General features: G+C 41.9%; 1 protein-coding gene across 1 annotated transcript in view; it reads right to left on the bottom strand.

Moving 5' to 3' along the window:
* Positions 1 to 14,083, bottom strand: part of RBM27 (RNA binding motif protein 27) — a 66,700-nt gene that overhangs the window by 12,542 nt on the left and 40,075 nt on the right. The window contains exons 16-20 of the mRNA XM_018561654.1: positions 13,596 to 13,712; positions 9,515 to 9,637; positions 5,395 to 5,469; positions 4,336 to 4,491; positions 3,668 to 3,772 (exon numbers count right to left, since the gene is read on the bottom strand). Coding sequence (XP_018417156.1) covers positions 3,668 to 3,772; positions 4,336 to 4,491; positions 5,395 to 5,469; positions 9,515 to 9,637; positions 13,596 to 13,712 — 576 coding nt within the window. The remainder of the gene's footprint in view (positions 1 to 3,667; positions 3,773 to 4,335; positions 4,492 to 5,394; positions 5,470 to 9,514; positions 9,638 to 13,595; positions 13,713 to 14,083) is intronic.

The raw sequence follows: 14,083 nt of genomic DNA, 5'->3' as shown, positions 1-14,083 counted from the left end.
TGTGTGTGTGTGTGTGTGTGTGTGTGTGTGTGTGTGTGTGTGTGTGTGTGTGTGTGTGTGTGTGTGTGTAACTGCCTCTAAATCGGAATTTAGAGAGAAGGAATAGTGCAGGTAAACAGTATGGCCTGCATTTACATGGCTCAGAAGCAACTGTATGAATTTAGCTAATAGGGCAGCCAGGTGCAGGAGATAAATGGCAACAGGAAACTTCGAAATACTCAGTGGATAAGCTGCGTCTTCGGAATCAGTTTAAAAATCAGGAAAATATAAATGTTCGACTTAGTGCCCGAGAACCTTACCTTTTTTAACTTTGCTGAGAAAGACTACAATAAGTTGGCTTTGTAGGCTGTTATTAGATTTCAATGCTATAAAACTGAGCAGAAAATAACTGTTTAATTAAAAAAATATTAAATATATTTGTACTTTGAGGCTGGCACAAGTCTTAGATGAGGTAGTATTATTCAGCTGTAATGCAGAAAGGTCTCGGGGAGTGACAGATCTGCATGTACTTGCTGGCGTGGGTCCGGGTCCAGGTCCAGGCCTGGCATGCTGTTAAAGCCAGCAGCTGTGGTGCAGGATGATAAATTGGTCCTCGGAACAAAAGATCAGGGTGATCTGGTAGAGCCCACAGAGCGTCCACTTGAAGTCTTACTGGGTTGGAATATCACATCTGCCTGGGTCAATTCAGAGCAAAGAGGACCAGTGGAATGCGCTCCATTTTGATCCTGCAAAGCAGACGAGCACGAGGTTCCAGGAGAGAAAAAGGCATATATCAGGGTATACCGTTCAATCAAGGCATCCTCTAACTCTGCCTGGAACACCTGCAGGTGTAGGAACCACTCCTTCAGGTTCAGATGCTGCCAGCTGAGGAAGTCGGCCTGCCAATTCTCCATGCCTGGGATGTGAAATTCTGGCCAAGATAGCATATGCTCTACCTCTCTTGCTGCAGTGAGACTCCTGGTCCTTCCCTTATGGTTGATTTAAACCAATACCGTGTTGTTGTCTGAATTCATCTGATTCGGCGACCCTCCAGCAAAGTGGTCCAACGCTACAGGGACATTCTAATCGCCTGAAGCTCCAGTATGTTGACTAGTGGGCAAGATTTCTCTGATAGCCAAGTCCCCTCCCCAACACAGCAGGCTAGCATCAGTTGTGAGGTTCTTACAAAATACAGGAAGGAAGAATTTCCCCAATCCCAGAGTCAGTTTCCCCAGTCACTATGCCAGGGACAACCTAGTCATTGGACCAATTTATGTGGTGCCGTCAAGGGACTGAACTATCATTCCCCAATAACAAAAGATTTCATTATGCGGGGTCTGAACTTGAAACACGGCAAATGAGACTGCCTCAAAAAGGACACTGCCATCAGATTCAAGAGACTTTTTTTTTTGCATTATAGAGTACGAGCCTGGGAACAGAAATTTTGCAAAAAGAAATTCTGAAGTGTCTCCCGTGGGAGAAGCCTGAGCTGAACTGTGTCTAGGCCTGGACGACTAGATGCAGGTACTGGACAGTCAAGACTACACTGAAAGACCGAGCCTGTGCTGACTGTTCCCTCAACCGAAGATCATAGATGTATCCCACACTGGGGATGACACTACCGTGGCCAAAACCTTGGTAAGAGGGGTTGAATCGCAAAGCAACAAACAAAGAACAGGGAACCCACAACAAAGCACAGAAAATGTTGGTGTGCTGGAAAAATGGGGGCATGCAGGTACGCATCCTTGATGTCCATAGAAGGAAGTCTCCCTGGTGAAGAGGAGACAGCAACAACAAGCTTGATGGATATTACATGGATTTTCTGTGCTCAAATCAAGACATTAAAATAGGGTGGGATGCCTCTTTTGGCTTGGGAACTATGAAAACTTTGGGGTAAAACCCTGGAAACTGCCCTGCCACAGGAATTGTGGAAATTACACCCTGATCCAAAAGACCAGAGAGGGGTTGGAGGGGAGAAACGGAGGAAGGGCTGAAGAAAAACTCAAGCTTGTAGCCCCTGTAAACAACCTCTCATACCCAAGCAGCGGAGATAGAAGCTATCCATGTGTCCGAAGACTTTGGAAAGTGGGGGCGCACCTTCATGCAGAGAAAGATCTGTCTGAGGGTTAGGTGGACTTTAACCACTTCAGTACCGGTATATTAAAACCCCATCCTTACCAGGCTATTTTTCAGTGCTAAGTTTTGCTGAGAATTCCTCCATCATGCAACAATGTAATTTTATATAATTTTCATGGGGACATATAGAGCTTCCTTTTTTTGGTATTTAAAAAACACTTTAAAAAAATGGTTACAATTAAAGTAAAAAAACAAAAACAAAAATACAAACCCTGTTTCTCTTACATTTGTTTATAAATCATACCAAAATAAAAACCGTCAGGACAGTCAAAAACCCCTTTTTTGGAAAGCAGACTCTCCAAAGATGATCTGATTTTTTTGCTGCAATTTTTGGGAAATGAATAAGCTAGTATCGAGGGGGTTAAAACATGGAGCTTAGTAATAGTGCACAAGATATAATAAATGCACAGGCCATAGAGGATGAAGGGGTTAATGTATAGATGTGCAGGATAAGGGATGTGAAAGGGTTAAAATGTTACCTTTTTTTATCATCTTTTTTTTTTGGGCAGCTTGTTTTTACTAGAAAGTAATGAATGAATGGACTCACCCATTATTACTTGCTTTACTCTGCCCCTGCCTCTAATGTAAGAGGAACGGGAGGGCTTGGCAATCTTTTCCAAGCAGAGCTAAACAAAAGATGCTCATCCTCCTTGGACACTAGCAAAAAGATGAAGCATTCTGGTAGGAGGGGTTATCCAAGACTGACCTACATTTTCCTGTAGTTTAATATTCCTGTGTCCCTCAATAGACAGGAATGGTGTAATAATAAATTTCAGAGCTGCATTAGTTTGTTAATTTAAAGGAGAACTATGATTTTCCCTCAGCCTCATAGTTCGAGCCGATGAGTGACAATGAAACTGTCATACGCCGGCTCAATACATCGGGAAGTGAGCGACCACATAACGTCACTCGCTCACGTCCCTGCAGAGAGCCGTGACTGTCACTCACGGCTCCCTGCAGGGATTCCCCCCTCCCCGGTCCGATCCTCCAGCGCTGACTGGCGGAACGGACGGGGGAGGGGGTGGGTACAGCTGGCTCTGCATCTAGACAAGCAGAGCCAGCTGTCAATCACTCAGCTGGGTGGATCTCGACAGTAATGCCGGGATCCGTCCCGACTGCGGCGGTCTCAGCATGACGCGAGCTGTAGCTTGCGATATACTGAGCTTTGGGTCACGGGAGGACGCTAGTTTATGTCCTCCTGTGACCCTTAGGAGAACTATGGGGAAAAACACTGACCCCATAGTTCTCCTTTAAGGCAAGTCCATGTGGACACACTACAGCAGAATTTTTTAGATTTTAAAGAGACATGTACCCGCACTTCACACCTAGTCTTCTAATCTGGACCCGTATAGGGATCACTTACCGCTGTGTACCCTCTATGTGGTCATCAACAACAATTTATTTCGAGACGATCATTTAAACCTGATGTTTTGGCATTCATAGCATTCTAATAGTTTGATTTCTTAACATTTTGAGTTATATAACATGAAATATTTCTCAAACTTAAACTAGATTGCTATAGAAATAATACAAAATCATAAATAAGACTCACCTCAACTTGCAACTGACTCAGCTTTTTCCTCAATTCTGTTGTGTCTTCCCCAGAGGACAGACGTTTGTGGAAATCCATCTCTGCATCCAACAGTTCTTTCTGAGCCTATAACCAGAGAAGGAAGCAAGGATTATTGTGAATTACTTTAACTATTAATATTTCTTAGGTTATACTATGAGAACATGTAACGAATATACAATTTGTGTTTGCCAATGTGGCAAAAATGGAAATACACTAAGATTTGATAAAAACCCAAGCAGTCTACATTGCAATGTATATAGCCTATCTAAGGGATATTTTTTTTGCCTAACGACAAACTGAATATTTAAAGACTTCTCAAGCTTTAACCTAAATAAGAAGTAAATCTTGATAATGAAAGGAAGGCAAAGTAGAAAATGAATGGTACGCATTTGCTTTATTTTAATGTTCCTGCACATTTTTGGGAAACAATGGTAATTGTGGTGTTATATAAAGCAGAAATGCTATTTTGGCGTCTATGGAGCAACAGTTTCTACATCTTTGTTAAGATCCTCGTTTCCCTCTTTCCTAATATAGTATGTTCTCCATGACTTCTGTACTTGCCATGCCTTTTATATAAAAGCATATAAGAGTGATTATGGAACAATTACAAAAACGTGTATCTTATTAAAATAAAAAAACAAACATACCTCAGTCTTAGACTTCACTTTTGATGGAGCAGCTAGGGTCTTCAATTCATCTTTCACATGAGAGATCTTCTCATCGAGTACCTTTAGCGTTTTAATTATCTCTGTCCTTTCTTCTGCCTTCATGGTTTTGTTTTTCTCTAGTTTTGATATCAACATCTAAAAACAAAAAAATGCATTATTTATAATATACAAGTAGCACAAATGTTCATAATCTATATCTCAATATGCATTATTTAGCAACTATCAAGTATACATAAACTCTAAGAAATGTTGTGTAAAGTTGTTCCCCAAGGAGTGCCTGTGTTTAGGGATACTTTTTTTCCATTTTAGAAGAAGAGAAGCCTTTTTGAACAACATTCCTGAGCACTACATGGCCCTAGTACTAATATCCAAGCGGAAAGTGTGAAATAGTGCATCTAAACACCTGAGACACAGACTATGCCATAGTACAAACTAGGGAGGCACCGATACCGGTATTTTGGTACCGAGTTTTTCCCGGTATGCGCCAATACCAAATACCGAGTACCAGAAGTACCATTCAAGAAGCCAGGCGGCATGGCTTCCTGATTAGCCGGGCAGCGTGTCAAGACTCGCCACCCGGCTTCCCGATTAACAAGAAAGACGTCCCATGCTTCTCGTCACTATGTGACGAGAATGCATGGAGCCGGCTTGCTGGCCAATCATGGAAGCCAGGCGCCGTGTAATGAGATGACGAGGGAGCATGAAGCCGGCATCCCGGCCAATCAGAAAGCCGGGGGCAGCGTCATTACACACTGCCAGGCTTCTTGATTGGCCGAGAAGTCGGCTCCATGCTCTCTCGTCACAAGTGACGAGGGGGCATGAAGCCGGCTTCCCGGCCAAATCAGGAAGCCGGGCAGCGTGTAATGACGCGCTGCCCGACTTCCTGATACAGGAAGTATTGGGCTAGGCAATGGAGCATTTGGGCGAGTACTTGTACTTATTTTATCGGCACCGATACTAGTATCCCTAGTACAAACATCTTAATAACCTATAAATAAATTGCTCTTGTATGATGAATCAAAGATGAGCTGTACGTACCTTCTGATATTCTATTTGCTTTTCTAACATTTCTTGTTTTTTCTTCCTCATATCCTGTTGCAGCTTTAATGCTTCCTGAAAATAAAATATTTAAAACGTTTCAAATAATTTTCAGACAGGTTCATTTCATATACATCATCATGTTGCTGTTTTTTTGTTGTTGAAATGCATGCTCTAAAGTGTATAGCTTGTGTAAAATTATCTACCAAGCTTTTAGAATTAAGTGGCATTATATTATACAAATCAAAGTATTCCGTCAACCCAAATGTGAAAAAGATTCCCATTCAGCAATACTGTGCAACTGATCTTTCAGCATTCTTCCATCATTCCTTGGTACTTAGTGCAAAATCCTTTTTGTTAAATATAAAAGGACAGAGAAGCACTGGATTTTAATTCTCACTCCCTTACCTAACTTCAGTTTCTTACTTGTCCAGCTGAGGCATAACAAGGAAAAAACCACTAAGATCAAGTAGAATTTGGAAACCAAGCTCCATTCCTGTGTATGTGCAAATGAAAAAGTAATCTGAAGGAAGCAAGAACACTTCTAAAAAAGGAGAGGTAAGCGGTAGCTACAACAAACCTGTTCTGTTGAGGAATCATGAAAAATTATCCAAAATGAGTAGGTACAGATCTGCCAAGAATTGGGTTTATTGTAAATGGTGGATATTATCCACCAAGAACGCGACTACAAGCTTTAAGGTTTACTTGAAAAATGTAACATGGCAAGAACTAGCTCAAGAAAATTAAATCACTTTGGGTAGAAGAAATGCAGTTATGGAATTTCATGAATTGTTAGAAACTGAGCATCCAGTTCTCAGACTTGATGACTGCACTCTACTGCCAGAAAGGGTGGTCTTCATTGTAAATTAAAGGGCAAAAATTTGAAGGATTGTAATTCCGTCTAATTGACTGAGGTTTATGTAGAAATAGGCTGATGGCAGGAATTATACATGTGGGCAATTCCCTAAAGGAAGATGCAAACTTGTCTGAGAAAGGATAGCTTTCTCAGGAAAACTACAGGCAGGGTTTAGGCCTTCAAAGAAATAAAGAACCCCTTCCCAAAAATGAAATGTAGGAACAAGTGCCTTTGTAAAAGCGAGAGGAATGATGCGTATTCTAACACTAGGTGTACCTTAATCAAGAGGTAGAAATTGGAACTGGAAACATTCCTGCCCCAGCATTGTGGCAATTAACAAATATGCTTGTGGAATTAAAAATAAAAAAAACATGTCACCAAAGAGCAGGGTCTTGCAGTCCCGGTGAAGAAAAAAATGGGGAAGGGAGGAGAAATAGGACCAGTCTACCCCAAGGTCATGGACTGGGGTGTGCCAGGTTCTGTGCAATAAAACCAGTCCATTCATACTCGAGATAAATGTGAGAATATGGCAAATTAAATGAAACAGAAGGATAAACACGGATTAGGCTGAATGGGTCCTATATTTTGGGTGCCTGGTTATCTTTGAACTCTACTTCATACAGGAAAACTTTCCTTTGCAAGGGAATGGCTCTTCCAGTTTGTCAAGGAAAAGACTTTAGGGCCCGAAGAGTTACTTCTTTACCTATGTGTCTGCTAGTCTTCTTTGGGCAATGTCTCAAGAACTTGTTATTTTGTGGATAAGGCTTTAAAAAAATGTGGTCTTGCCACGTTTTACTTCATTGATATAAGTATCCAAGGATTCACCGAACAGGCATTCTCCAGTAAAGGCTATGCGTTCAAGGTGCTTTTTGCAAAGAGGCTCTGCAGACCAGCATTCAAACCATAGGATCTGTTGCATATGGACGGACAGGTGACCCCCACCTGGAGATTTGTCCAAATGTATCTGCAAGGCCATCTACGCAGCAGCGCACGGTTTTAGAGTGGCAGAATCCATCAAGATGAACCCAGGGTCCCTAGACATGCTTTTGACTACAAAGATAAGGTCTGACACACAGCCCTGGTGGCAACAGCAGGTTGCATAGTAGGGCCTGCAAGGTAAAACAAGGGCTTACAGAGCGCTTCTAACCTCTTCTCCACATGGTTCTTGAAAACAAGCACATTCTCTACAGGGACCGTTAACATCTTCTTTAAACTAGAAATAGCTGGGTCTACAACAAAGACAATTTTTCAAGGAAAACTTTTCAATAGGGTATAGCTGAGCAAACAATTTCTGAGGTGATCCCAGTTATAATACAACACCAGCTATAAAAGAGCGTCTACAGGGAAGATTTTGGCAGGGTTGGCCATTTTGAAAGAACCCAGACTAGTGAACCTTGGCAAGGTGGACTCAGGCAGCTCTAACGGTAAACAATCACACACCAGGTTGACAAGGACAGAAATAGTGTCCTTGAGCTTGGGATTGATGTCAGGAGACAGGACCACAGAACTAGAAACAGCCTATTCTTCCTCAACTTTCTCCTGAATGATTGCAGAAGTATGGTAGACAATAGAAGGTCAAAGGGGGACTCTGGAGGGGAATGAAAGGGGTCTGCTTGGTGATTCAGCGCAGTGGTTTTCAGAGATCTAACCTCCCTGGTAGAGATGCGGAGTTCCAGCAGCAGTAGCTTTGTGTGGCCAACTCAGTAGTGTGTCTGAAGGAAAACGGTGTACGCATGCACAGTAGAAAGCCGCAGATGGAGGATGCACGGACCACCTGTAAAACTATAAAATGGTTCCAACTACATACATACAAGGAGAGGGGCTGTTACCTGGACAGCTTTAGGCTGGCCATACACCCATCCATTTTTTTCATTCAACCCCTTTGGGCTGAAGGAAAAAAAATTCCCGCCAATCCTCCATTAACACAAACAGTGTGTCGATCGAGGAATCGCCACTGTTTGCATTGTATTGTGACAAGTTTAGGTTTTAAAAACAGTCATGTGGTCCACAAAGTTCTAAAGAAAATGTTTAACCACTTAAAGACCAGGGTGTTAAACCCCCTTCCTGTCCAGGCCATTTTTCAGAAGAAAAGGTAAGCCCTACCATCATTCCTGTGTCATGCCAACAGTAACGCATCCTGAGACCGTTCATGTGTGGGGTTGCTTCTCAGTCAAGGGAGTGGGCTCACTCACAATTTTGCCTAAGAACACAGCCATGAATAAAGAATGGTACAAAAACATAATCCAAGAGCAACTTCTCCCAAACATTCAACAGTTTGGTGACCAACAATACCTTTTCGAGCATGATGATGGAGCACCTTGCCATAAGGCAAAAGTGATAACTAAGTGGCTTGGTGAACAAAACATCGACATTTTGGGTCCATGGCCAGGAAACTCCCCAGACCTTAATCCCATTGAGAACCTAGGGTCAATCCTCAAGAGACGGGTGAACAAAAACCCCCCAAAAATTCTGACAAGCTCCAAGCTTTGATTATGCAAGAATGGGCTGCCAGCAGTCAGGATGTGGCTCAAAAGTTGATTGACAGCATGCCAGGGCGAATTGCAGAGGTCTTGAATAAGAAGGGTCAACACTGCAAATATTGACTCTTTGCATAAACTTAATGTAATTGTCAATAAAAGCCTTTGCCACATATGAAATGCTTGTAATTATACTTTAGTATACCATAGTAACAGCTGACAAGAAGATCTTAAACACTGAAGCAGCAGACTGAAAATTAATATTTGTGTCATTCTGAAAACTTTTGGCCACGACTGTAAAGCCAAATAAACGTTTGTCTTTAGTTCTCTTTTAAAATTCAGAAGTAGAGTATTCATGCATGGGAAATTTGCCTGTATACAATGAGATGCTGGATTTTTTTTTATTGGCTGGCAGATCACCGTCATGGCATAGCACAATGAGTTGTGTGTGTTCCAGAGCTGCTATCTAGGGATTGTTAGAAAGCCGTCACAGGAGAGAGGCAGCAATAAAACCTTACAGCATCATCCATGCACAGGTATTGTTGGATCGAATAAGCGACAGGAATATGAACAGTCACTTTTAAAATATTTAAACACATACATGACCAAATTTATTGTGATTTTTGATAGTTGCCCTGAGTTTAGCTTTAAGGGCAGAAAAATAGGCTGGTTAATTGCAGTTATTAGCAGTACAAACACATACATCTAGAATTAGTAAGAGAAAGCAGTTACTGTTTATTGCATACACCGCTGCTATGGTAAAGAGGTTAGAGAACATAAATTATACCTGTTTCTTTTTTAGATTTTCCTGCACATCTAGAGGTTTTGATCTCACTGTGCTTTTATTAGCTGGCTTTGTGTTCGTAGAAGTGTAAACAGATTTTGAAAGACTGCTGGATAGTGGTACCGTCTGTAGAAGTAAATCAGAGTAAAAATCAGTCAGCAAACAGAGGAATATCGTCATTAATAGAAACTTAACACACACAGAGGAACTATTTACATGTAATAGGTCTGTCAGATTCATATCTGTGTGACTGATGAAATTGAGTGGAGCACAAGAAAATTGCCCGTAGGAAAAGAATGTGTAAACATATCCTTAAAAATACTTTAAAAGACCCATAAGTTTTTCTTTGGATTAAGCTTTTCCCTATCCCAAGTACTAATAAAAGGGAATGCAACATCTGAATATTTAACACATTCCTTCACAATGCGAGACTCCATCCTGTTTACTTTGAGTCCTCTATGTCTTGGGTCTCAACTGGTGGGTCATGACCTAAAAGTGGGTCACCACATGCCTTCCACTTTAGGTGAGATGCTCCTCTGCCTCCCCCTAGCACAGCACAGTCAGTTCTTGTGCCAAGCGGCTATTCAAAATATGCTGCCTGGTGCCGAATGTCAGCTTGAGGTGGGATGGGATGGGGCTGTGAGGGAGCTCCATAAATATATGTGCATTGCTTACAGCTGCCTCATCTGTCCTTTAGGAGGTGCCTGGACCAGAGTGACATCACATTCTGGCTCCCGACACCTGTACAGCTCCCGACAACGCGCAAGGGAACTGTACATGCAATGCACATCTGGATGAAGCTCCGTCACAGTTCAGCAGATTGCGTATGTATGCCCGTGTTTTTGAGGGCCCGTTCACACTAGTAGAGTGCATTAATCGCATAGTACCTTGCGATTAACGCACTGTACCATGCAATTGCACCTACCGTGCATTTTGGTGTGGGAGGTGTGTTGGGTTGCCATTCATTTGAATGGTTCCCCCTAAACGCACCTCCCACCCGCAGCTCGTACGCCTGCACTGGAACACACCGTATTCTAATTCCGTGCATTCCATTGCATTGCGACTTGGGTCGCGACTTAATGACCAAAGACAAATATGGGTCCTGAGGTTACACAGGTTGAGAATCACTGCTCTAATGCATAAAGTCAGGCCCAGATATGAGTGATAAGCCATGAATGGCTGCTTATAGAACACTTGAGTTTCAAGATTCCATTGCAGCGCTCCCCACACTGTCTGCAGTAGCATCTCCATTTGTTCTCCTGCCACAATACACACAACATTATCTGGCGGCTCTTCTGCCACACAATGCCCTTTGGCAGCTTTCACCTCACTGTGCACACTACATTCTCTGGTAGCTTTTCCTCAGTGTTGATAGTAGCTTCATCTTGTAGGTCCTCATTGCAACTATCAACACTACAGTCCAATAATGTGTGTGCCTAGTTTCACTGCTCTTCAATGCGTTCAGCACTACACCCTGTACTGTACCTTAACATTCTATGCTCCCCTCTTTCCACAATGCTATACTTTTATGTGTTTTTCATTCCCTGAGCACCGTTGCTTGATTGCAAATAAACTCCCTTGCACATTTAAAAAAAAAAAAAAAAAAAAAAAAAAAAAAAAGCACCCTAAATGTTAATATGAGCACATCTTGGATGTGCTGAGCCTCATTCCCTTTCCACTAAGCCATATATCTTGCCAAAGATGTTATGGCTGGTACAAAGCGACTGCAACCACCATTTCACAAGCCAGGAGATAGGGTACAAATTGACATTGCTCCTGCAGGAGTGAGAAGTGACAGTTCTTATATGACCCAATCATTAATTTACTGTACACTACTTAATCACAGCACACAGTATTTGAAATCTGTTAATCTGCTGTTCCCTTGTCTGTATAATGTCAGTCACAAGTATAAATTGGATTTTTGTACTCATTATAAAATATTTTCGTAGAGTGCACTGTAAAACACAGGAAGTCATTAACTGTCTATTTATACTGCTGCCTACAGGAGGATTCGGACACAGCAAGCTAAACAATTGTAGGCCAGCACAGGATAAGCCCTCCTATTACCAGCATGCCTGTTTTGTAGCAAAGCAGTACTGAGAGTACCTAAAAGACTGCAAGAAAAAACAAGAAAAGGATTTTGTGGCGAATACAAAAAAAAAATCCTATTTTCTTTCTCATCCACTGAGGGACATAGGAAAACATGACCAGTTGGAATGTCTAAAAGCCCAAAGCTGACGTCAGACAAGACCTGAACATCTACCTGGTAAAACTTAAAAGAAAAAGTGTGAAAAGACCAGATGGCAGCTTTGCAAATGTGGGAAACAGAGGTCTGAAGGACTGAAGTAAAGACCTCCTTGGACAGAGCAGAGGAGGGAGCTACACCTCAGGGAGCTAAGCTGATTTCAGGCTGCAGACTTCGGCCGCATCAGTAGTACAAGTGTGAACTGGGGACACAAGTTACAGCGGGATTGTCTCACATGTCGAGAGTCAGACATGTTGTAACTGCATGGCAGTGAAGCAATGTAGTTTAGAGTATTGTGTACACATTACAAAAGGTGTCTAGATTCCACCAATAGATCATGCTGGGAGGGAACACACTGCAGAGGTGTATACACGTTCGTGGTGTGTTTATAAGGTTAGTAAATCAACCCCAAAGCCTCAGGTACCAATCCCATATATTTTTTTTTGTTTACCATGGGCAGTCAAAATGAACCAAATAGTGCCAGTCCCCCTAATATACATATCCATAGCACAAATGAGAGCAACAGGTGTTTCAAAAGGCACTCACTACACACATAATTATGTTTCAATAAAAATCACGCTTTACATTTAATGATTACAAAAACACATTAAAATACATAATAAAAACATCACCATATCACATATTGTGCCTCCAAAATTCCACTTCCGGCATCCACTGTATCGATTAATTACACCACTTTCACATAGTTAATTACATTGTTTGTACAGTACACAAAACATTGGTTACTGTTGCCAGTGGTATGCAGTCTTCCCAACGTGTTTCGCAGAATGCTTCTTCAGGGGATTAAAGGTAAAAAGCTTATGGGATTTCTATGGTCAGTGGGAATTGCTTGGTGCAGAGGGGAGGGGAGAATACCACTCCCCTACGCACCAAATAAGCTTGGTGGGACCACCGGAAGAAGGGTATCCCAGGACACAGCACGGCCACCAAATAACGTGCGCCAATCTATGTATACTCAGTTTACACTGATGTAAACTGAGATAACCGAGTGATGTATTTTAATGTGTTTTTGTTATCAATAAATGTAAAGAATATTTTTTTTAAAACATAATTATGTGTGTAATGAGTGCCTTTTGAAACCCCAGTTGTTCTCATTTGTGCTAAGGCTTCAGGTACTCTGAATACACAAGCACTGGCAGCAGATGTAGGATCAGGTGACCAAGTCACTGAAGGCAGGCAGCAGGAACGCACTGAAGGACTGTAAGATTTCCAAGTGGGTCTATGCAAAGAAGAAGCAGCAGTGGAGAGGTTTCCTCAACAATGTGCGACACTCCACCCAGCATATGTCGTCAGTACTCATTCCCTCAGAACTAACCTCTTCCGTGGTAGGAACAGATTGGAAGTAAGGATTTAAAAGCGCCTAGTGATCCAAACCACAAGGTAACTCCCAATGAATGGCCTACTCCTACCGTGTTTCCCCAAAAGTAAGACCTAGCACGATTTTTAAACATTCCTGTAATATAGGACCTACCCAGAAAATAAGACCTAGTTTGGGGGCGGCCCTAGAGCAACCAGAGTACATGGCGGGGACCAACTGTCCACAACTATCAACTTTTATTAGGTTTATTTTTTCCTCTCTACTTTTCAACACAAGTTTCATCCAGTTTCAAGAATTTGCGTAGATAATGGTAACGGCCTTTACTTATAAACGAGGCGAATCTTGAAAGCCATGTTCTTCTCACTAGATGTAAGATGCAGCGCACATACAACAGTGGATCAGGCCGTAACAATTTAAAGCTCCCATTGCATATAGTACATACTTTAATGTAGGATTCCTGAATGACAGCATATTTCTTTGAGTACAGTAAAAGTACATACCAGATTTTCTTCCCCAGAATTATTCTGGTTTGAAGCCACAAACGTTGCATCAGTCTGAGTTCCACCAGGTGCTCCGTGTCGATGTTTTGCGGGTAGGTTATTAAGGACATAAGAACCCTGGTTAAGAGAGTTGGACGATCTATGTTAATTACAATGCCAGATGACAGAAATATCTAATTTTCAGTGGCAAGTATTTATGATTTTAAATAAAAACTTTAAAATAAGCAAACATTCTTTGCAACAGTTTACCCATGTAGAGACAGCAATGTTTTATTCACTACTAAGAGTTAAAAAGTCCCACAACAGGCTGCTTTTATATTTACCCATGCAATGGGTCCCCCCGCACTGCATGGATTAAATGTGCATTTGGCTTGGGTGGAAAGTTATAAATGGAAATAGTTAGATTTCCTTGCTCCTGCAGGTTTCCTTCTTTCCATGCAACCAGTACCGCAAAGACACTTCTCTTTGCTGCCTGGCTGGTCACAGCT

Source organism: Nanorana parkeri, unplaced genomic scaffold (assembly GCF_000935625.1).
Source record: "Nanorana parkeri isolate BGI_ZX_2015 unplaced genomic scaffold, ASM93562v1 scaffold536, whole genome shotgun sequence".
Lineage (NCBI taxonomy): Eukaryota > Metazoa > Chordata > Amphibia > Anura > Dicroglossidae > Nanorana > Nanorana parkeri.
The sequence above is the reverse complement of the archived record's forward strand: the minus strand, read 5'-3'. Positions and strand labels throughout refer to the sequence as shown.